Source organism: Ambystoma mexicanum, chromosome 6q (genome assembly GCF_040938575.1).
Source record: "Ambystoma mexicanum isolate Mex_15411 chromosome 6q, UKY_AmexF1_1, whole genome shotgun sequence".
Taxonomy (NCBI): Eukaryota; Metazoa; Chordata; class Amphibia; order Caudata; family Ambystomatidae; genus Ambystoma; species Ambystoma mexicanum.
In genome coordinates, this window is record NC_090937.1 from 219,720,028 (window position 1) to 219,745,994 (window position 25,967).

Genomic DNA, 25,967 nt, shown 5'->3' on the forward strand with positions numbered 1-25,967 from the left:
TCATGTAACAAGACTCATCAAGACAAATTGGAAACTCATGCAATTGGATCCAAAGTTACAGAAATTATTATCAAAACCCCCCATCATTGCATATAAAAGAGGCCACAGTTTCACAGATCAACTTGTGAAGGCTGAGAAACCGAGAGTGAACCAACAACGGATACTTCAAAAAAGAAAAACTGGCTCATTCCCGTGTCTCATTTGCAACAATTGTAAGAACATCATGAGGGGAAACACAGTAAGACATCCGCAGACTGGTGCTAAAATTAAACTCAAACACTTTGCTACTTGTGATTTGCAATCCATCACTTTTGGTCTCAGTTGCCCATCTGGGATTTTCTATGTGGGTCAGACAGTAAGGAAAGCAAAGGAAAGATTGAATGAACATAAAAGCAATATAAGAACCAAAAATACTTGCTCCCCAGTAGCAAGGCATTTCACAGAGAAAAGACACACTGTGGCCCAACTCAAAACCATCATACTGATAGTGGTACAGAAACTACAAAGGGAGGGAATATGGGAAAGAAATTGGATCAGATGGAATTATTCTGGATAGAAAAACTGAACACCCTTAACCCCAGGGGGATGATTGAAGATTTCTATTTGGGGGCCTTTTTGTGAAAACTAAATCTGATTTAAATCTATAGCAGACATCTATATAGAATTACACGATATTGAACAATGATCCAAATTATGTGTGGTGACTAATAAACTCTAACCTAGAGTGAAACCATTCCTGCATTGCCAAACTAAGATACTTGCATGTATGTAGCATAAATGTAGTATTACGGTGTACAACTGTACCAGCAAAGTGGGAAACTACAAGATACATAGACTATTATGACATTAATAGAATGGAAGCATGGGATTTGATTAATATTGCATCTGTAGTAGTCAACAACGTTGAAATAACTTTTTAATTATTTAGGATGCATATTATAATTCCCTTCTCGACAGTCGAGCAAGTAGATGTACTTAACAATCACTTTAATGAACTTAGATAGGTTAGGCGTTTCTCATAGTCATTGAGATTTCAGACAACAGTTCACTACTGCCCTCAGGGAGATTCTTAGACATCAGAGGTTCCAAGTAAGTGTGAATCGTACTTAACTTTACGATCTGCATTGATTAAATATAAAACATTCTGAGTATCCCGAATTGCGTAACGGGCAAAACGTCTTCACGCCACAAAGTAATGATGGCATGCAGTAAATAGCAGCCATTTTGAAATCAGTGAGACTCAATCTGTGCACCGATCAAACGTGAGAGGATACAGGGAACATGTCAGCTTCATTAAACAGTTAGAATCTGTGAGATTGGAAATTCTGTAACACAGGTAATGTATTGTTATCAGGAAACCATGGGAAATTTAGTGCGTAAAGCACAATTTATTTTACACCAACAGACTCTATTTTGATTGTGGATGGCATACGGGTACCAAGATATTGGTAACATCATTACGAAGTTAAATAAGAGCGGGCCATCAATTCGAGAGAATTCCTCGTTCAGTAGAAGAAAAAGGAAGAAACATCTTCCACTAGAGGGAAGGAGATTAAGGGATCTGGTAACTAAGAAGGACCACTAGTTTTTAACAGACCAAGTAGCTTACAGTTTTGGTTTTCTACTCATTAGGGATTACTGGATTTTCTGGTCAACTGTATCAGCTGTAATATCACTCTCTGAACATAGTCGTCACTGTTTGGAGTGGGCTCAACAAACTGAAACGAGGTGAATATTAACAAAAAATCATGATAGATACTGATTACCGAATGTATGCATAGAGTAAGGTTATGTACTGATGTTCACACTAAATAAGTATATTCTCTAATTTTCTTTGCAAGTTTTGGAAAGCAACAAGCAACTTGAAGGCATGAAAAATAATGAATAATTGCTCCTGAAGAATGGAAGAAATTTCCCAAAACGCGTAGAGCATGTGATTTTTGTATTGATGATTTATGCATTTTTGATGTATGATTTTTTGATTTATTTTGAAAAACGACTAAAAATATAAATATATGCACAAAAGAATCAGGCGTTACTGCTTTCTTGTGAATAATCGCAATTGCTGATCTATACATTGTGGAAGAAAGTGACTACAGAAAGAAATCGATTTAGATGGTCTAAAATATTGATTGGACTACATTAGAATTTTGAGTGCTGGGGACGGGAGTGTTTGACAAGGTTATGGACACCTGTTTGTCTATTTAACTATTGACACAGCCCAGTGTCAGGGTTGTTTTTCTCCCCTGAACCCTTCTACTAATTTAATAAACTTTATATTTTGATTTAACGAAAGGTGTGCTCCTGGTCCTCTGGGTTTAGCAAATCATTCAATGCAGGCAACTTAAACTGCACAAGATGTAATCAGGCACACCCATTACTCACTGAAAGCTGCAAACAAACAAAGGGATCGAAAATCGGTGAGGGGTACACCCTCTGCCCGAGCCACAGAAGGGCAGCAGCACCAATCAGGCGGTGGGGGCAGGGTGGGAGAAGTGTGGTTAGGCAACAGGGGGAGAGATTCCCCAGCTCACAAGACGCAATGCGGTGTGCACAAGGAAATATACGTTCAATGTGGACAATTCAACTCAGGCACACAATGTAATCAGGCAGTGAATCTAAAGTTACACTACCGGCAATTCCAATACTTCACGTGATCTGAACAGGCCAAATAAGTTAAATCATTAAATGCGGCTATTGCAACAGAGCACAAGATATTATCGGGCCAAAGATGTTAAATCATTCAGTGCGGGCAACTTAAACTGCACAAGATGTAATCAGGCACACCATTAAGCATGACGTGAAGATACCTTTCCAAGGAATACCCTCGCTTAATTGACAGATAGGTATGACTAGTCGAATAACACAGTCACTTAATTATGTGTTTTCTTTTGGTATAATCACGGTAAGCATCCAGAACTTCCTGCCTAGTACTCTTAGAGTCCCCCCGGTGTTCCAGGTTTTAATGGCCTAATACATTGGTCATATGTTTAAACCATGGAATAATTAGGATATTCTGCTACGTTAGGACATATTTTAGGGCTAATCTATGTTTGAATTCACTATCCTGGGCCACATGCGCAGCCAAAACAACAGTGGTTTCAAAGCCACATTATATTGTATGGGCATAAGACCAGGATCCACAAATAAAGGGACATTGGGTTTGTTTTTCGTCAGCCACAGTAGACTTTTTAAAATAAACTGTGCTTCGTTATCATAGATTTAATCTTATAATGGCCCCAAAACTTTGCACAATACGTGTCAGTTACGATTACATGTGTTCTATACATTTCTAAAGCAGGGATTAAATATTATTTCCATAGGTTTTTGAGAATCATAGTATTCCATAACACTTTCCCCCAAAGAAAACATTTGCTCTGCCTACATTTCTTGCCCAATTCCTATCTCCCGAGATCCTGACCCCCAAATAATCAAAGTAAAAGACCTGTGCAATGTTTATTCTTCCTATTGTGAGGTAATTGTGAGGTTAATACATGTTTATGATCCCTGCAACTTGCCACATCTTTTAGTTTTGTCCTTGTTAATTTTCGAGGCCAGGCTGCTCGCAAAATTTGACAAACTGCTCTGTCAGATTCACCAGGCCTGACAGGGTTCTAGAAATAAGAGCCACATCCTCGGCAAACAGACGGATGCCAATCTGATCTCCCCCAAGGTTGGTGTATTGGAAGTGTCTACCTGTAATTCACTTATCACGCCATCAAAAAGCAAGTTCAAAAGGGTAGGGGCCTGGGCCAAGATACAGCCCTGCCTCACGGCTTTCTTGAGGGGAAAGGATTTGGAGCAATCTCCACCCAAGCACCCCCTGATCTGATCTGTCGAGTTACTATAGAGGTCCATAATTCCCTTAAGCAAAGGATAGGGGGCCTTCTTTTTGATCATGGCAGGCAAGAGTTCACACCTAAGAATACCATCGAAGGCAGTATTAAGGTCAACAAAGGTCATCTAATGGTGCAACATATTTATTTAGGATTAGTTCTAATCTAAACACATGATCAATGGTGATCTCTCCTTTAAAGTTTTCCAGTTTTATTAACAAAACTTTACAAATAGCTAACTGCTGCCATCCAACAGTGAGATGATTTCCTGGGATGCCAGGGTCACCCTTTTTTAAAACTAAAGATGTCAATCTCCTTTGTGTAAGGCTTTCAAACTTTGTGGGGGCGGGGGGCATGTAGCCATGCTACAAGATTATATGTACATTGGAGAAAAAAAAATGTACACAGTGCTCTATTTTGTTAAGGGATTATATAAATTGCTGTCAAACACTGATGCTTTGCCTTCTCTGTCTGGAACAGCATTGGCACAATATTAGCATGGAGCCATCAATCCCATCTACCATTAACACTCAGGTCCCGATTCATGGAATAATCTGCGTGGGAAAAGGGGAACTTGTGCCCCAAACTGCATAAGACTTTCTTGCGATTTGCGTGTAGTTTGCGCAAGCCTGGAACGTCTGTGCGAGACTTTGAGCGCCTTGCGTGAGATTCCTTGCAGAGCATGGGCGTGTCGTGCACAGAGGACTGAGAAGGGGGCGGAATTCAGAAAATGGCAAAGAACATGCAAAAAAGTGGCCATTACGAGGGACATTCTGCAGGCAGTGCTTTGCACGTCCACATTTGCACCAAATGACACGTATTCATGGAAACACCTGGACAGCCTCTGAGCATAGGAATGACCATGCAAATCCCTTGATCACTACGCCACCCGAAGTCAGGCATAAGTACAATTGTGCATACGATTTGCAGCGCTTAGGTGTGGTTGCATGTCAGATTCAGGGGTGTGTGTATGCAACCAGGGTTCCGATCTAACTTAGGAGTGCACATAAGCAGTGTAGCAGAGTGCAGGGACGCTGTATGGGGGTTAGGACGCAGATTTTCTGATTTTAGACCAAGTTACGATTTTTCATGTGCATGTAGTCGGGATGCCAGCAACAGTTATGGGGGAACCTGAGCAAGGTCCCGGAGATGCAGGCCTACTTGCATGGGACCCTACACACTGTTTGAAGGGTGCATGTATTCATGCCTGGGTGAGTGCGCAAAGGTAGTTGTTCTGGCTGTTTATGCTTTGGTTGTGGGCGTGTCGGGGGCGTTCTGGGCGCGACTTGCGAATACAGTTGCTTTGCGCAGTGAATTCCATTTTTTATTCCACCACAGGCTCATACAGTGTTCTTCTCAGCGCACGGCCCTTGCAGGATTTCTGCACACATTTCCATGAATCGGGCCATCAGTTTTTACATGTGCGGTTATTTCTATCTGCTCCCTGCAACCAGGGAGCGCCAGCATTACTCTGCTACTCTTGTTATTCCTTGTTGAGGAAAACAAAAATGCCCACTTTTGTTGCATTTATTTTCCAGACAGGCCATCTTTGTCAAAGGGAGGCAGGAGAGAGATTGGGATGATAGAGGGAAAGGGAATATGAAAAAGAGAGGGAGAGAGAGAGAGAGAGAGAGAGATAGAGAGGGAGAGAGAGAGAGAGAGAGAGAGAGAGAGAGAGAAGAGGTATACACAGAGCAATCTAGAATGCAAAAGCAATAGAGTTGACAGGCAATGCAGGAATTGTATCACCAGAATGTCCTCATGGCACTGCATTTCCAGTCATGCCTTTTCCCTTTACAAGTCACTGTTGTCTGATGTTTTGGTCCCATTGGTTCAACTGAAGTGAACCAAGACCACAAATATGGAAAGAATGCTGTAAGATCTGTGTGCTTTCTGCAGGAGCCAAACGCGTTATATTTGGTTGAAACTAACCACCCATCCGCATCGTACATCTCCTCAGACCCTCGTCCGCCTCCTCCCTTCCCTGCCAGGCAAAGGTTCATTGTGAAAGCTGCAGGGGACTGTGCAAGCTTGCATGCAGCTGGGAAATGTTAAGGCATAGTGGCTAGATGATTGGGAGAGTGAACTCAGTAGCCACAGGAACCATGAAATGTGCAACCATTAGCCAACTCATGTTACTATTACCAAACTCAATGGTGCCCAATTTATTCTCCTTAGAAGGATAGCAGCCTGGCATTAGCAAATGTTTCTCTTCTCTCACTCAATAATAATCTGCATGCAAACGAATGCCCTGTTTACTGACTAAAATCTTAATACTCATACTTTATCTTCTTGCCTTATGGCTATCAAAAACTGGAAGTCATCCCATTTTCTCTCCCTCAACACTGACAAGACTGAAGTACTTTTCTTTCCTTCTAACAAACTTTCCCCTAGCCCTCCCTCCTTTCATCCACTTTCCCCCTTCCAATCTCCCCATCTCTACCCATGCTCGCAATCTCTGCCTCCACTTTGACTCCTCCCTCTCCTTTTCCCACCATATTTCTCTTACCTCTCATGCCTGTCGACACCATCTCTTCAACATTCGCAAGATCCGCTCCTCCCTCACCTTCCATGCTTCTAAACTCTTAATCTCCTCCCTCATCTTCTCCCGTCTCTTCTACTGCTCTACTACTCTTCTCTCCTTTTTGGACTCCCTGCCTCTCACCTGGCCCCCCTCAAATCCCTCTACCACTCCTCTATCCGTACTCTTTGTCTTCTTAGTCCTCGCAACTCAATTTCCTACTCGCTCTATCACCCTGGCTGGCTTCCCTTTTTCTCCCAACTTAAATTTCAATTCCTCTGTCTGGTTTTCAAATCTCTCCATGAACTTGCTCCCCCTTATCTCTCTTCTCTCCTCTCATTTTACACACCCTCCCATTCTCTCTGCTCTGCTGACCTCTTCTTACTCACCGTCCCCCCGTCCCCATGCGCCTCTTCATGCTTCTGTTCCTTTCAGCTCTTGGCCCCCCTACATTGAAACTCTTTACCTCTTTTTATCTGCTCCATCCCCACGTACACTTCCTTCCACACCTCCTTGAAATCTCTTCTCCACTCCCCCCTTGACCTCCTTCCTTCCCTACCATCACACCTCTCATACCTCCCCATTCTCCCTCTTTTTCCCTTCCTACCCTCCCCCTCCCCCTTTCCATTTTCCCACGCCCTTGAAAATGGAATCTTATAATTGAAAATTGATACTTCATCTGTACCCTTGACTACCTCCTCTCTCCCTTCCTCCTCACATGTTTCCTCACCTTCTGCCATCTAGGTATATTGTTCCACATATTGTTTCATTGGTTTGTTTCATGATTGTAAATATGCTTCTTTCATTATTCTTGTATCTTGTTGTTATATTGTAAAGCACTTTGGATTAAAGCGCTATATAAACCTAATAAACATAAAAGCACTTCCGAATACGTACACATTGCTTATTACTCGGATATCTTTGAGGCTACGGACAACTATTGTATAGACATGATATCTCTACTGCCTAACACCCAGAAAGAACGTCTTTCAATAATGAAGGTCCTTTGTATTTCCGCTTCCACGCCTTCCCTTACCAATCCTAAGCCAATTAACTTAAATTTGTCTTCTACAAAACAATTAAAAATATTTATGAAACCATTGCTTCTCACATTCAGGCACATACATGTAATTGTACTTCCTTGTTGCCCATATTTACTCTTGAAGATACACATTGTTTACTATACCAACTAAATTCTAGCTCTCTTTCTTGTCCCATTCTAACATAATATCTGATACTCTTGGCTGAAGTAATATACCTTCATATGACAATATGAATTGCTCATTTAAAGGAATGGTTCGATCAAAAATGTTTATTGCCCCTACGGGTCGGCCATGTGTTTTTAAGCCTAAGTCGCTCGATTTTAGAAAAATTTCCTATGGACCTTACCCGAGTTTTCGTCCATTAAACACACGCGAAAACATGCATCAGGGAGCTGCCATTTTGTGATAATCCTATCATTTCCCCCATTGCCCTGGCTGACCTGCTTTTGCGGCACTAAATCATATGCCCCACCCCTGAGCCTGTCATCAGCAGATGCGTACCGCCCATTTTACAATGCCAAAGCACGTCTCGTGTCAACATTCGCTACGCTTCAGCTAATGACGTGTCGCCATGGGAATGGCCGGACGCCTCTTTCCTCAATAAGTATAAACAGACCGTTTCACAACACACAGCAGCAGATTTTCGATTCCATTTCTCTCTCTGTGTTACTTTGAGTATTCTGTGACTCGTTTCTGTGCTCTGGTCAGCTACCTTCATTGCTTGTAGCCCGTGTGAACAGATACCAGTACCACCGCTATAAATTATTTTAGTTTGTTTAACACACAATGGCTACAATAATGCCCTACATGTACGAGCCCGAGTCTACCGAGGAGGAACTACTGGAAAGGGAAACACGCGAAAACAATGGGTCTTCGGACGGCAGTTGGGAGGACGATTCAACAGCTGAAGAGCCTGGACCTAGTCGCATGGACGGTGTTTCCACCTGGTGCACATGCAATCGGTGCGAGCTAATGCCAACCGAGGACGAGAACTGCTGCTGCTGTGAAAACTCGGATGCGTGGCCTACATTTCGGAAGGCGAGCCACGACCGCAATGCATCACCGAGCTGCCAGACTTCAGGGCAGCTTGCCTCACACGGTCCGTGTTGAGGATAATGATGGTGCTTATGCACGAACTTCGCGCAACTGTTGGTCCTCGTAATCCGAGTAACGAGTAAGTATATTCTGCTTGTCATGCCACTCCTATTTCATGCTCTTATACAATATCGAAAATGACATATACATATCATTGTAACGCATGAAAGTCATTCAATAGTGTGCAGTGTCTAGATAGCATTTGTCTGAGCAGAATGCCATTAGTTACAAGAATTGTCATTGACAACAAACGTTTATTAAACTTATCTTGGTCATTTAAAAACTGTTTGTTTCATTCCTTTTCACAGGTGGTACAGGCTGGTGGCCTATCGTTCCTTTACATGGTGGCTTCACGGGAGGCTTGGACACCGCGTTCGAAGAGTGATACCCACCTGTGCCGTTCGTGCCATAAGAGAAACGTTCCCGAGTGACAGCGGTCAGTACAGGGGTTTTTCTCTTGCTGTGCTGCAACCTGATCTGTACAATGTTTAAAGTCTTGTATTTTTGTGTCATCAAAATAAAATACAAAATAAAACACCACATATGTTTTAACAACGGTTGTTTCGATTTTTTAAATGAATCAAGTGTGTCTCCATTCAAGGATGGACGTCAGACATCTGTGCTCGGAAAGGATGAATGTCAGGTCGCTGTGAAGCAGGGTGGTCACTATCTAAGCTAACATAATATATTATCAATAATGCATGCACTAAATAACACTTGTTCAAAGTCTTTCAGGCGGTTATGTCTCTATAAAAGTCACACATATATCTATACTATCAATTAACATTGGATTATACAGGCCTTAGGTCAAGGGCCTTGACCACTATAATCACTGTTTGAAGTGTGGGTCTGTGCTCACAAGAATCTCCGGCATGTGGTATTTGTTATTGATAGGCAACGATATACTGCAGTAGTGGTCTAATGTTAATTGGGGATCTGCTACGTGGGCATCATGGCGTGGTCCGTGGTCTGGCACGTGAAGAGAATACCTTGCAGGGACACAGGGTCAGAATGGCAGTACGTTTCCACTGGCGAGGGTGCGTGGAGATGAATGAGCTATGTGCTTAGTTCAGGCTGGTTCACATGCAGGACCGTGATCTCAGAGGAAGAGTGATGTGTTACCATGGTGTGGGCCATGTGCTCTGCGCGCTGTACTATCGCAGTGAGGCCTGGTCACCAAGATGGAGTGGAAAGGGGTACAAAAATGGATGCCCCGTGTCCTGCTCAGTGTTCACATCTACGCAAATGTCATCCAAAGTTAACATCACATAAGGGCAAGGGGCAAACCCACTACTGGAGGCACTTGGTATGAGTTTCTACTGAGAAGTAAAGGATGAGAGGGCCTGATGGCCCCTCGCTCCCACACACTTGTCTGCACGCCCCACGCCCATCCATCCGACCCCCCTCTATCAAAGGCGGTTCGCACCCGGGGATGAGCGCTGGCATGGGGGGCTGTCACGGGCGCAAAACGGCCAAGGTGCCAAACAGCATGTACACTTCAAAAGGTATCCCACGCCAGGGGCCATCGCTCACATGGCCTCCTCAGACCCCGTATCTCCAGGCCGGCCTCGCCTGAGGCAGGCCGCCCCCCTGCAATCCACATAAGTGTGTCTCCATTCAGCAGTCTTCCTGTGCCTTATCTGCACGCCCCAGGCCCATCCATCCCATCCCTCTATCAAAGGCGGTTCGCACCCGGGGATGAGCACTGGCATGGGGGACTGTCACAGGCTCAAACGGCCAAGGTGCCAAACAGAATGTACACTTCAAAAGGTATCCTACGCCCAGGGGCCATCGCTCACATGGCCTCCTCAGACCCCGTTTCTCCAGGCAGGCCTCCCCTGAGGCAGGCCGCCCCCCTGCAATCCACATAAGTGTGTCTCCATTCAGCAGTCTTCCTGTGCCTTATGCACGCCCCAGGCCCATCCATCCCACCCCCTCTATCAAAGGCGGTTCGCACCCGGGGATGAGCGCTGGCATCGGGGGCTGTCACGGGCGCAAACGGCCAAGGTGCCAAACAGAATGTACACTTCAAAAGGTATCCCACGCCCAGGGGCCATTGCTCATATGGCCTCCTCAGACCCCGTGTCTCCAGGCAGGCCTCCCCTGAGGCAGGCCGCCCCCCTGCAATCCACATAAGTGTGTCTCCATTCAGCAGTCTTCCTGTGCCTTATCTGCACGCCCCAGGCCCATCCATCCCACCCCCTCTATCAAAGGCGGTTCGCACCCGGGGATGAGCGCTGGCATGGGGGACTGTCACGGGCGTAAACGGCCAAGGTGCAAAACAGCATGTACCCTTCAAAAGGTATCCTACGCCCAGGGGCCATCGCTTACATGGCCTCCTCAGACCCCGTTTCTCCAGGCAGGCCTCCCCTGAGGCAGGCCGCCCCCCTGCAATCCACATAAGTGTGTCTCCATTCAGCAGTCTTCCTGTGCCTTATGCATGCCCCAGGCCCATCCATCCCACCCCCTCTATCAAAGGCGGTTCGCACCCGGGGATGAGCGCTGGCATGGGGGGCTGTCACGGGCGCAAACGGCCAAGGTGCCAAACAGCATGTACACTTCAAAAGGTATCCCAGGCCCAGGGGCCATCGCTCACATGTCCTCCTCAGACCCCGTGTCTCTAGGCAGGCCTCCGCTAAGGCAGGCCGCCCCCCTGCAATCCACATAAGTATGTCTCCATTCAGCAGTCTTCCTGTGCGTTATCTGCATGCCCCAGGCCCATCCATCCCACCCCCTCTATCAAAGGCGGTTCGCACCCGGGGATGAACGCTGGCATGGGGGGCTGTCACGGGCGCAAACGGCCAAGGTGCCAAACAGAATGTACACTTCAAAAGGTATCCCACGCCCAGGGGCCATCGCTCACATGGCCTCCTCAGACCCCGTGTCTCCAGGCAGGCCTCCCCTGAGGCAAGCTGCCCCCCTGCAAACCACATAATACCACGACATACACACATCATTCATTCACAAACACACCCCTGTTTCTAATACTTTATAAACCACTTGATATGTCTCATGAGAACATCTTTGTGCTTTGCAAGTCAACTCCTGAACCTTCTACCTGAGAAGCACTGAGATCTATGCTAATCTGCTTGTCATTGTGCTATCTGTGACCGCTTCGAGCAAACTCGTCAGTGTGCTACCTGTGGCCATCTACCTGTTCTCCTGCAACATACTGCTCTGCCTGCTGAATCCAACTGTTTGTTGGTCAAGGTAAGGCCATGTACCCTAGTCATATTTCGGTCATTTTTACATTTCTATCTATTTGCGATTACAGTACCCAATAGAGCTATGGTCATTGGTCTCATTGCTATTAACTTGAGTTTCAATTGTTATGCTATCAATAGATCTATTTATTTTCATCTGTGTCAATTGTCATCGAATTGCATCCTTCAGGGGTCCAGTCTATAATGTAAGCATGTTTCCTTTTCGTGCAAGACCAAGGGACGAGTCACATGTTCAGAGTTTAGTCATATAATTTAAAACATTTCTGTAACTTATGCAAATACTAAGCTGCACATGATGAACTGGTATAGTTCCGGCGACCAAAACAAACCTTGCATTGAGCATGGTATGGTTCATTTACTTTTTTATGACATTTTTATTCATCAAGGTTTTATATTTACTGATATTTACTTTTCAGAATGTTCAACAATGCCTGCCTGTTCGATTAGCGGTTGCCCTTCGAAGACCCATGCTAAATCTGAAGGCACTACAATGCATGTATTCCCGAAAACCGTTGATCGAATAAGAGAATGGGTCAGACATTGCGGATATCCACTGGATGAGCTGGAAAGTAGAGTCCAACAAGACTTTGAGGATAAGAGGGGTGATTGATACCGCATCTGCAGCTGGCACTTTCCCACGAACATGTACACCACATCTTGGGTAACAAAGAAGAATAAACGGCGATCAACACGAAAATTGCTCGCAAACGCTATTCCCACTCTATTCGTCCACATTCCGCCACTGGTGAGTCAAGTGTCCGTTTTTAGCTTTAGGCCTTGCGGTAGTGTGTAGGTAGCTGAATGGATTCATTGATATTTTAGGTGTTGTTTCCAATTTGTAATACTTTCGACATTGATTTCAGTGTATAGCTTTTTGAATAATGACATTTATCAATATATTATTTTTCGATTTCATAACCCACAAACGAAACCTATATATGGGCACAGGGAACTGTGCTATATTGCAAATTACTCAAGTATTCTGTCTCCTTACATGGCAATTTTAAATATTGGCATTTCATTATCAAACAATAATTTACCTTTACAACTTCTTGACTATCCCTTGAATCTGAAGCAAGAACATTCTACTTCTGTGACGTGCTCGCACTTATCAACCACTTCTAGCGCGTATCAGGTAATCATACTTGGCTATTCCGCTACAGACTTGTTTTATGCATGTCAAGTAATAGTTTTTATGTTTCATGTGATTATTTTACCAATTATTTGGTTAGTGCTTTCCAATTGATATACACCTTAGTTGTCGTCCCCTGGTGTTTGTTTTCAGTTATAATTAGTGTTATCCATACTAATGCAAGTACTGTCTTTCAGGGAGATGCTGAAGTGTCCACCACATTGACAACAGCCCTAGATGTTCTTCGGCAGCCCGAGGCATGGATACTGACAGCTCAATCGACCGTGATCATCAGGACTTGAACACTTGTCCTTTGATTGTTCTACACCATGTTTCATTCGTGGTTAGCCATTGATATGTACCTGTGCGGTTGACCCCAAGCGTGTGTTGTGTTTTCAATATTGTAATCCTTACTAATGCAAATACTATGTTTCAGGCATTTGTTGAATCGTCAACCCACGCATTTGATGCAGAGCCTGACATTCAAGTAATTCCAGGGGAAGCGGGACCATGCGGATACGAATCGGTGCAACAGCTTTCGGAAGTGCGCACCACATTGACAACAGCCCTAGATATTCTTCAGCAGCACGAGGTATGGATACTGACAGCTCCATCGAGCATGATCATATAATGTGATTCCATTTGCTATAATTTCTTCCCTATTAACGCAAGTACTGTGTTTCAGGGATACGATGGAGCTTCCACTACAATCACAAGATCCCATTTAGATGATGCAGATGTAAAGAAATCGGAGAAATAAGTCGATTAAATCTGATCATATTTAAATATTCCTTGATTCTTTTAGACAATGCAACATTTGTGGTTATCTCTTTATATATACTTGTGCCGTCGACCCCAAGTGTGTGTTATGTTTACAATATTGAAAACCATACTAACGCAAGTACTGTGTTTCAGGGAGTTGCTGATGCCTCCTCTTCAATACAATCATTCGTGGCAGTCCATGCAGAGTCAGAGGTATGGATACGGACAGTTCCATCGAACTAGGTCATCAGAGCTCGAATACTTGTCATTTGATTGTTCCACAGAGTGTTTAAATTGTGTTTGGCTATTGAAATGTACATGTGTGTTCGTCCTCACGTGTGTTTTATGCTAACAATATTTTGATACACAGTAATGAAAATATTTTGTTTCAGGGAGTCGATGGAGCCTCATTCCGTGCTGTCTATGCGGATACAGAAAATATAGTCGTTGCAGCGCAAGAGGAAGGGGAGACATGCGGATACGTATCGGAGCAACAGCGTGCAGATGTTGAAGGTCGAGTCAAAAAAGTTGCAAAGAAAAGAAACAAAAATAAGGTTAGTTACAAACAGTTCATAACTTTAGAAATGTTTTTGTGCTGGGGACTATTTTATGTTTTTTTCCAGTCAATTGTACTATACTTTATCTTGTGTTTAAACTGACATCCCTTTTCCCATCTGTCCTCTAGTTACCCGTGGGTCTACAAACTATACATACAAAGACAGTGAAGCGAATGAGAGATGTTGCTTGCCAGACCATTTACACTATGGAGGCTATGGAGGAACTATTAATTCAGACGTGGCATGTTGAGACTCGGGATGCTCATGTCCAATGTACAGAACATGAAATGAATGTGTCCGGAGAATCCGGCAAAGTTGTATTGGACCATTGCTACAGTACGACCACACCACCGCAACAACATGATACTGGATGTATTGAAGATAGCTCTGAAGTAGTCGCAGATCAATTCACACAATCTACACCCGCCAACAAATTGCTACCAAAAAAGCTGTCGACATTGTTGTGTTCTCCCATCAATGTTGAAGTAGCAGATGTTGAAATGACAGAGAATGAACCAGCAGCAGCATTCACCGACGCATCAGAACTTGATAGCAGCGATATTTCTTTCAAATGTGGTGATATGTCCTCAATGTCACAGGCCGAAACAACTTTGGCGCAGGATGACAGTCTAATGAAAGAGGGCAAATACATAGTATTCGACAGTTGTTTGATGGATATTATGAGTATGCTGAAATGTGGGCATTCCGTCAGAGGGAAAGTATGTGGGAAGCCATTGATTCATGTGACTCGTCAAAAACAAGGCAGTAACGTCACAATACATGCCGCCTGTACATTACATCATACGTTTTCATGGTCTGCACAACCAATGCTGGGGAAACTGCCAGCAGGAAATCTACTGTGTGCAGCTGCATTACTTTTTAGTGGCTCCAGTTTTAGAAAGCTAGAGTCTTTCTTTCAGTTTGTGGGACTCCATTTCATTTAAAAAACGCAGTACTACAAATACCAACGTGATTATCTGTTTCCAGCCATTAGTGATGCTTGGAAAATTGAACAATTGTCTCTAGCAAGTACATTCGAAGGCAAACAATTCAGGCTAGCCGGCGATGGACAGTGCGACAGCCCTGGATTTTCTGGCAAGTACTGCTCCTACCACTTTCAGGACATGGATAGTAAGAAAATTGTGAGTTTGGTGGTCGTGCAGGTAACACAATGTACATCCTCAGTGGCCATGGAGAAACTAGGATTTATAAAATCAGTGGAATATCTGCAATCGAGGGGAATGCACATCGACCCCATAGCCACGGACAGACACGTTTCAATTGCCAAGACAATGAGAGAGCAGTTCCCACATATTAAACACCAGTTTGATGTATGGCATCTTGCTAAATCAATCAATAAGAAAATATCGGCTGGAGGGAAAAAAAAGGTTTGCAAAGTATTTCAGAGTGGTCCCAGTCTATCAGCAACCATCTTTGGTGGAGCTCCAAAACTTTTGAAGGGTCAGTGGAAATACTACTTGAAAAATGGCGGTCACTGATGCACCACTGTACCAACGTGCACCGCTGGTCAGAAAACCTACATTTCTACCAATGTGAACATGGCCCTTTGTCCCCAGTGGAGGCACGGAAGAAGAAGTGGTTGAATCCATCTTCACCGACACACAAAGCCATTCAGAAGATTGTTTTCGATAAAACTCTATCAAGGGTTTTGAGGGGACTGACAGAATTCTGTCACACAGGAGGTTTGGCGGTGTTCCACAATATGTGCCTAAAGTACAGGCCAAAGCGCTTGCATTTCAGCATACAGGGCATGAGACATAGGACTCTACTAGCGGTCTTGGCCCATAACGAGAATCTCGGCCGTGAACAATCTAGGACTATGGGTAATGTAAGGATGCCTCGCTACACTAAGGCCTTTTCAAAAAGAAGTAAGCAATGGGTGATCAAACCAGTCTATGAGGAAATGGAGTTCGACTTTGTCAAAAGCCTTATTATTGCGGTATTAGAGAAGCACAGATATGGAATTTTGAACGTTTCTGTGCAGAGCACTGATCCATTGCCACCCAACATTACCACTGTGCCATGTCCACCCAAAGGAGAGCTAGTTGTGAAGTACAAATCCCGGTTTAAATAATTGTAATACGATTGTCTTTTTGTAAATAAATGTTATTGAACAGTGTGCATACAAAGTACGCTAACCCTAACCCCTCCCTTCACCATCCTGGGTGCCGAACAACCTGGGTGTCATCTTTGAATTCTCTCTCTATTAACCTCATATTGCTGTCCTTGTCTATATGTGTATGTATATATTTTTGTTGATGTAACTAATTTTTGCAATCTCTTGTAAATGCTGCGCACTGTTAACCGAGGGGAGGCTTGCGTATTGCAAATAATAAAACAAACAAACAATAAATCTCACTTTCAACTTAACTCCTCGGGTACTTTATACTTTCCCTAATTTTTTTCCAAAAAATTAAAAGTCTCAATAGTTATGGTTCTTTGGGGCTTCAAAGCTCGCAGACAACGAGCCGTTGCAGATTGGAAAGAAGTCCGTTCGCATTTGCACATTGAGGCGCACTACATAGATGGATCCGAAACTTCAAGTTCTCACAGATGGCTTTACTACGGGATTTTGCAAAGAAAGAATGTATGCTAATTTCTAGTGAAGGTCAGCGGCTTTGATTTTCATTTGAAGGGGGAGGGTGCAATAACGTAAGAGACGATAAGGCAGAAAATTCTGAAACTAGACCGAGTTTCATGTTAGTTCAGTATACGAAAAATCGTTGTCAAGAGCACAGTGGGATTTACGGACTGCATTACGCAGAGACACAATGGAAATGGCAAATATATTGTAAGTAACTCTTCAGGCGCTTTTATACCGGAATGAAGAATGAATGAATGGATGCATGAATAAATGAATGAATGAAGAGCTTGGAAACGTTTGTGGGATCGTCCTTGTAGTGGGCACATGGGCATGCAGGTCCACCTTCCACATGCATGTAGACAAAAAGTCCTTTCTCATTGTGTACTAACCTCGATTTATTGTGTTACTTTTCGCATTGATTTTAGAGCCGAACATACTCCATTGCACTATCCTTGAAAGCAAATAGTTTCAGCTCGGCCGTAATAAATAAAATGAATAATATTAATAAAGATCGGCTGGCGAGACTAATTATAAATTTTATGTTTTCAAAACAGGTATATACTTCCCTTTTGCTACTGCCACCAGTTTCAGACACCGGCAGATGTTTTCTTTTACCGCCAGCTGCAGCTTAATGTAAACAACTGCACAATTCTGATGATCTTATGGGACGATCGCCAAGGGCCCATATGCCCTTACGCGGTACCAGCGGCTAGAAGCAACATATCAACCTTTACGCTGGCCTAGTGCCTACTTGATGAAACAGCCTTGCAGTTCAACGTGCGACAAAAGTGCTTCTTTTAACGAAAACCAACACCCTGTGCACCATAAAGGAACAGCGCGTGACTCACGATAAACTTTTACGGATTTGCGGATAGAGATAAAAGAAAATAAATGGCTTTCGGAGTTCATATGGCAATTGCTGAATATTCTATAAACATTTAATGTCAAATAAATGTACTTTACCAAATGTACCGTGTTGCAGTTTGATTTTAAAGTACAGTTTCATATTCCGAATTGTGGCGCGCTGTGTTGTGAGTTGATCTGTGTTGGTTTCCGGGTTCTGTGTGAAGTCGCGTAGAAGACGACTGGGCGCGTTTGCCTACTCAGCACAGAAACATCACAGAGAGAGGCGTTTGGATAATGTCAGGCTCAGGGCGGGGGATATGATTTAGTGCCGCAAAAGCAGGTCAGCCAGGGCGATGGGGGAAATGATAGGATTATCACAAAATGGCAGCTCCCTGATGCCTGTTTTCGCGTGCGTTTAATGGACGAAAACTCGGGTAAGGCCGACCCGTTGGGGCAATACAAAATTTTGACCGAACCATTCCTTTAAACCTTATGTGATTGCAGAAGCCTAAAAAGCTACATTTCTTATTCTGCTGAAAAAGCCGTTCATGCACCCCTTCATCTTGGCTATTTACAGATCTATTTCACTGATGCATGCAGTTGCCAAGGTGTTGGAATTAGTGGTCATCCCCTGGCTACAAGGGTCCCTTGAATCAACAAATGCTCTGGCCCACTTTCAGGCAGGGTTTAGACCCAGCAGGGCCACATAAGCACTATTCACACCCGGGGAAGGGCGCTCAGGCAATTAGGTGGCTGGAACAATGGGTGAGAATACACATTCTCTGCCAGCTGTTTAGAAACAACCAAGGCCCTTCCCCAGGTGACACTATTTAACGGCCATGTACATGCACCCCACCCATCGTGGGGGCGAAAGCCATATTGGTCACAACTTTCAATGACTTAGGGTGACCTCATATGTCAGCAGCATTTATGAACTGAATCCTTTGTCAGTTTTTGCTTTGACCACAATCTCTGTTCTCAAATTGGCCCTATTAAATGCTTTCTTCCACTAAACACCCTAAATAAGTCTACACTGGCTTTCTACTAATCTAAAAAGTATTGCTGCATCTGCTCAAGTATCAGATGCATTTCTGCTATACAGCAAATCCTTGCATTTTGGATTGTAGGATTATCTTGATAGACAAATGCAGAATATTCCAAAGCTGGTTCGGCTTTTGCCATTCGATGTGTCATCTTCTCTAAACCTCTGCTGGCAAAAGTTCATTGGCTTTGCCTCCTTGACAGAATTAAGTTTAAGTTTTTATATCTAGCCCAATTGTTCTATGCGTTGAACTGGGCCTACATAACATACACTCCCTTTGTTCATTCGGTCACTCACTGCTAGTAGTACTTTACTCGTACCAAGGCCATTTATGGGGCCATTTCTCTTTCAGTCATTGTTCCTTCATTTGGGAACAGCCTTCAGAAAGCTACCAAAGTCTCAATAGTTTGCTCTCCTTTTGATGAGCCCTGAAAACCTACCTCTTTCTACACTGATTTTCTTCACCGTGTTCCCCAGCTTTCGCCGTGATCTTTTTTTGCCCATCTGCTCTTTCAATATATTCCCATGCCCATTTCTTAAAAGTATACAGAAATAGCGGTGATGTTCTACAAGTCCAGTGTTTTTGAATCCCAAGTTCTTGTATTTTTGTTTCACAATGGAAATCCAGTACTACATGACCAGAATGCAGACGTGAGGCGAGAAATAGCACCAGATCTGAATACAATTTCACACGGAACATATACCAAATTGAGACTTGCCTGATCCCCGCCGCTGCAGCTCCTTTCCCCATGTGGACACCATAGAAATGAAAGAGAGGCTTTGTGGAGCCCTGCCTTCCAATTCCCTAGTGGCTATGTTGGTATAGTATTTTCTCTCTGAGAATGGGACGCTGCGAGGCATTCCGTTCACGGAGAGAAAACACTTTTTTTGTAAACCATTTAGCACCCGTCTAGTGCACTACACAGGTGCTAATGGCGATATGCCCCTCATTGGCTGGGCCCACCCTGTGGGTAACAACCCGCCACTCTCGTTAAGGGACCCTCACTTCGATTGGGCCCTTCACTTGGGTGGCAGGCCATTACCCATTAGGGAATATGACCCATTACAATCTGTAGGTGCTTTTCCAGTCATGTTTTTTTCTTTGCATGCTTGTAGTCTGAGTTTTATAATGGGAAAAGTGTAACTACCAGTCCAAAAATACAAAGGAAAATAAAAGTACTTGATAAGCACCTTCAGATAGGAATAGGTCATGTTGACAACTATGCTGGGCGAGTTGGGCGGTAAAGGGTTGCCGGCACCGGTAAGGATGCCGGTGCCGGTAACCCATTACCGCCCTACTCCGAGGTTCCCTAGCGGGACCCGCTGAAAATGTCTGGTCAGACCAGACGTCCTTAGCGGATCCCGTTAGGGTTCCAGGGCGCAAATAACGGGCCTGCTATTTGCGGGCCCGTTATTAGCACCTTCCCCATTGATCCCTATGGGGACTCGAATGGGAAATGGTATTGGGCATGGGGATTTACCAGGTCTGCATACGTCAGAATGTCCCAGTAAGTCCCCATTCCGCCTACCTGGACCCGGACCCGAGTTCGGAGGCAGCCATGGTGCCATGGCTGCCTCCAAACTCGGAATGACCCCGGGTTTGGCTTTGAAATGGAAATGTGACAATCCCTGAGCCGATGATGAACATTTACACGCACAGGCCAGCACAGTTATTGTTAGTTTCAGGGGCTGTGGAACTTTTCAGATCAATATCCCTCTCAGCACTGTGTAGTTGGAAATCGTTTTTTCTTTTACACAGTAGCTGTCCATTATCTCTGTATAGCTGCAAAGTAGTGTTACAAAGTTTCCTTTTGCTGCTACCACACAAAGGCTTTACGCTTTTGTCGGGCAAACCATGTATCACTTTCTTACCAGCAGCAGCAATTGTTAAACATAACGTTTTTGATCAACACTGAATACTTGGCAATGCATTTCAGCCATTTGTGATCAAAGTGTAGCAGTTCACACCAAAATTCAGGTGAATAATACAAACATAACATGGTAGACAAAAGATGAGACTTGGGAAGCCTTCCATCAGCAGGGTTTTGGGTCCAGGCAGCAGACTGACAAGAGCCTGAGCAAGAGGCCATATGCTCATGCCTTCAGGTCCATAAGCATCTCATGGTCACCAATGCTCAGGTCACTAAAATATTCTCAAGGACAAGTAAGACCATTGCACCATCATCTGCCCCACTAAGAAGATCAGACAGGTTTACCATGCAACGACTGGAAAAGAAAATACCTACTGAGAAATTACCGCATTTGCTTTGGTCAATGCATGGAGAGACCACCCCACACATTCCGCTACCTTCAACTATAGCTTTACCGCACATCTATATATTATAGATATATTCGACCAAATAAATGCAGTCATTTCTCATTAGGTATTTTTTGATTTGATTATTTCTGCGGCGACCAATCATAAAGGCTATGATGTGAAGAGGTGTCAGTGCTACATCAGGGCTTACACTGAGATTTGACTGCACCTAACACATCCATTGGTGAAATCAACTTTTGCAATAGGATGGCCATACAGCACATAATCACTTGTAGGGAAGAACCATACACGATAAGACATGTTTTTCATTCGCGAAACAAAAGGAAAGATTATTTCAGAATGACTTTTCATTGCTGGTTGTTATTCTTTCTACATTTAAGCTGTAAATGTGAGAACAATGTTTTACCTACTCATATGATGAGGCCAATTGTTTGTCTGTGTGCACATACCATGAGATCAATGTTTCCAACGCATTCGAAGGAGTAGTCGACTCCCCCGTCTGTCATGTCACACAGCACTTCATGAATGGGTTTGTTGTAGTCCTTGGGGCTGATGCACTCGGTGGCTCCCATTTCTTTTGCCACTGAAAACTTGTCTTTGTTGACATCGATCCCGATGATCCTGGTGGCCCCTGACACCTTACAGCCAATGACAGCAGAGAGACCAATTCCTCCCAATCCAAACACGGCACAGGACGAACCAGACTCAACCTTCATGACAATTGACAAAGGAAAGCAAATTGATTACCAGGTTTTACAGATTGTGCTTTTAAACATTTATCCTGCATTATCTTGTACAGCAATAGGCTGTTTCAGAGATGTTATCAAATGTGCATAGAAAAGCATGGTAATGACCTTACACACATCTCATCAGAAAAGGCGCATTCAAAGGAATGTTTTAAGAATTTGTCCTCATTGCAAGTTGCTCAGTGTAGAATGAATGTGCCGGTATTAACGTATACCGGAACGTTTCTGCACCAGCCAACTACAAGTTTGCCGGTGGGGTGGAGGACTTACTTCCAACTAAGAGCTGGAGGGCATTATGCCACCCTACCGGCAAAAATTGCTGCTATTGCAGGTGCCAGTAATACCTGCACCTGTATACTGGCAAAGTCCCCAATAGAGTTGAAAGGGACTCCATGGAATGGGGACTAACTCTGTCACCCGGCACTCATAATCCAATGGACATTCCATTGTACCAAGTGCCGGTAACTGTACTTCCATTTGCCGGTTTCCTGGCGGATTTACCGGCAACGTTGTAATGAGCCCAAATGAATTGCATAGCAAAGGGCCTTGTGCGGAAAATAGCTGGCACCCGTATGATGCCCTAATGAACCATAAAGTAACCCGCACATTGCTAGTCAAGCATCTTGCAGTGTTTTTCTGTCCAGGCTGGACAGCATGTAGTGCAGGCTCAATGGGCCTCTCCTACAGCAAGCTCTATGAACTATTGCTGAGAGATTAACTAAACCCTGAGCTGAGCACACATCCAGTGCAGGCTACAGAGGTGCAGATGAATGGAGACCTACTCCCCTTCAGTGTACTATTTATTTTGTAGTAGCTGAATCATACTTATTTATTTTTATTTAAAATATATCTGAAGCGCAAACCCTGGGAGTGTTGTGCATAGTAATGAAATACGGTAAAACATATTATGATGCAACAATAAAAATGACAGTGAAAGAAAAAAATATTGGTCATGTCACAAATAAAAAGTCGAAGGGCCTCATTACACGGAATGCAGTAATGGTTTACTGGTACCGGTAAGGGCACCGGTACCGGTAAATCCTTACCGCCTTACTATGAGGTCCCTTTGCGGGACCCGACCTCAACGGCTGGTTTTACCAGCCGTTAAGGAACGGGCCTGCAAAGGGACCTTGGTGCTAATTACGGTACTCCAATTTGCGGTACCGTAATTAGCTCCTTCCCCATTCCCATTGAGCCCTATGGGGCAAAAATGGGAATGGGGAAGTGCTTTGGTGAATGGGGAATTACCGCCCCCGCTCACCTTGGAGTAGGGTGGTAATTCCGCCATCCACCAAGGCGGACACGGTAAAATACCGACGGCAACCATGGTGCTAATAGCGCCATGGTTACCACATACCGTGGGCCTCATTACGACCCAGGCGTACTTCGCGGTGCTAAATGCACCGCGAAGCATGGCGGAAAGCCGCCGATAGCGCCATGGGGGTTGGCGGATTTTCCGCCCCATTCCGACCTCGGCGGAGCGGTAAATCCCCAATCCCCATTCTGCCCTTCCCCATTCCCATTTTCGCCCCATAGGGTATAATGGGAGTGGGGAAGGAGTTAATTACGCCACCGTAAAATACGGTGGCGTAATTAACAACGAGGTCCCGTAGCGCCATGGTTTTCTCCGGCTGGTAAAACCAGGCGGAGAAAACCTCCATGGCGCTACGGGAAGTCGTAGTATGGCGGAGAGGTACGCCATGCACTACGCTGGCGTAATACCCTCTCCGCCAGGGTCCTAATGAGGCCCCGTGTAATGAGGCCCTAAGAAATGAATCCAGCAATCTTTAGTTTTCTCCTGAAAGGTAGGCATTCTGCAATGGTTCTGAGTGAGACAGGAAGTTCATTGGAATGAAAGGCAGATAATCATGAAAATGCCCATTCAGACATAGAAGATTTGAAACCAAGTTGCATCTCCAGATGAAGTTTTTGGTCTGGCTCTGCAGAACTCTCTCATTACCTGACAGTGTGTGTTTTTAGGCAAGATGGACGGAAAAACCGAGGTGAAGGGATTTAATGACACAAACTTTAGGATTAATTTATGGAACTTTTAGCAAGGTGCAAAGTGACTTTGCACAGCCAACTAAATGTATATAGTGTACGTGCACCACCAACACTTGTTGTGTAATACTTATAGTAAATCCAACTTAAATGGAATTAAAGGCGGTGTGCAAACCCGCTGGAAAGGTGCCTCCGTGGAATGGCACACGACGAAACAGGGGGTATGGACCAAGGCTGTTAGGCTGCACTCCCAATCACCACAACGTGGTGTGTCAATTCTATGTTATTTGATCAAAAGAAATTGCCAGTTTTCATCAAATTGTTGCAAAGTATGGCTATTTATTCTTAGTTTAATATATAGCATTTAGCAATTGTACATCTTAGTGAAAGCAGATGTGCAGGGTGAGCTAAAAAAATGGCCAATGCATTTCAGAAAATGAATTCCTTCGTCAGGGCCAGCTCTTACTCAAAGTGCTATGATTCGATTGTCAAAAATAAACCAACAAGCGAATCTGTTACCCACAATTAATTACGTGTAAACAGCAATAGTTGAGAAAAAGCAACATTCATCAAGTTTATTCATAAACAAATACAAGGAGAAGCAGGTAAACAGAGCAGTCAGCAAGTCCATTATCATGGTTGCAGTGTTCCAATATGCCGGGAGTAAGTCCCCGTTTTCAACGAGTATACATGTTCCAAATCGGTGACCAAAAATGCAAACAATTATATGTGTGTAAAGACATAAACACGTGCCCAGACCGTGATCGATAGTGTGTATGTGAGACATAAACACATCCCAACATTGTATCGCATGGAGAAAAGAAACAATACATACGTGCAAAGCCGTAACGTTTGTGTTGTTGCATATTGTCAAATCCCCATGATGATGAAGTATCAAGACGAATAGTAATAAAAGAAAAGATGGCAAAAGAGACAAAGAATGAACAATGAGCTATTACTTTCTCTGTGATTTAGTGAAATCGTATAGATAACGATACACTAACCTTGCCGTAAAACACAGCATAAATGCAAATCTTGAAGTAGTCGTCTACGCGATGCTGACCACGTGCAGACTCGGTCTGAAAGAGACATGCACCATGGTGTTTAACTCATTGATACGTGATAAGCTAGCAGAGCCCAAGTGTATCCAAATGCTAATGTGCAGATTCCAGAAAGAGAAAGTATCTTACCCAGCAACGACAGGCGAGTGAATCCGAGATGAATGCCACAGGAGCGCGCCCTGCGCGTACCTGATACTTATACTTGTTTACCCTCTGTTGCTAAGGAAACGTCAGAAAGCCGTAGTAAATGCGGCAGCCATAGTGAAGAGGCTGCTGATGAGCAGTATAGTATTATGATAGAACGTTATGGTGCGCGCTATTAGCTTCAATACTGTAGTACACCTACTCAAACCGAAAAAATATATATTAAAAATGTTCAATCGGTAATATCAACAGCTCAAAATAAGGCACTACTCAATTTGTTCATGTGATGTAAAAACCTATACTTAACTGATTGAGAATGGTAAAAAAGTGCTAAAACCAGGTAAGTGGGGCCGGTGATAGACAGAAGATGTCTTCCGCTCAAACTCAATAGTAACCTCAGCTTGAGGTGAAAACGAGGGGGAGCAAACCGTGAACGGCAGAAGTTCTAGATGTTGATCTAGGAATACCCTCAGAAAAACTCAACTGAAAAAAGGAAAGAAAATGAAACAGATTAAAATTGCCTAAAAAAAGGAAAGGAGTGAGAATGGGACAAAATTGGGGACTCATTCCAATTACCATAAATAGAAGATAAGTAAAAAATAAAATAAAATTGAAAACAAAAGACGGACAGGACAGATCATGTAAGATATATGTGAGATTCTTTACACACAACGTTGGTTTATACAGCTCATCACAAACGTGAGTAGAGAGAATACATTAAGGTTAAGGTTGATCTTCGGTATGGTCACTGTGTTGCTGCACTTTCTGAAGCATATTGCATACTCAATCGTGATAATTCATGATGTAACCACTCATTCATCAAAGGAAACAGCTGAGGTCAAGTTCCTCGTTCATCCCATTCGGTGATAGTGAATCGAGCTTGTCAATCCAATAAGCTTCTTTCTGTGCTCGCCATTGTTTAATGTCCCGAGATTGGCTTTTCTGAGGCATTACTTCAAGTACCAAAAATCTCAGTTGACTCACCGTATGTCCATTATCGTTAAAATGCCTAGCCACGGCTGACATTCTGTTCTTGTTTCTGATGTTAGACTTATGTTCATTAATTCTAATGCG

General features: G+C 43.8%; 1 protein-coding gene across 1 annotated transcript in view; it reads right to left on the reverse strand.

The window, feature by feature from the left end:
- The window catches only part of LOC138515905 (alcohol dehydrogenase 1-like), a 300,767-nt gene that overhangs the window by 117,712 nt on the left and 157,088 nt on the right, over window positions 1–25,967 (reverse strand). Inside the window, exon 6 of the mRNA XM_069630667.1 lies at window positions 21,391–21,651. Coding sequence (XP_069486768.1) covers window positions 21,391–21,651 — 261 coding nt within the window. The remainder of the gene's footprint in view (window positions 1–21,390; window positions 21,652–25,967) is intronic.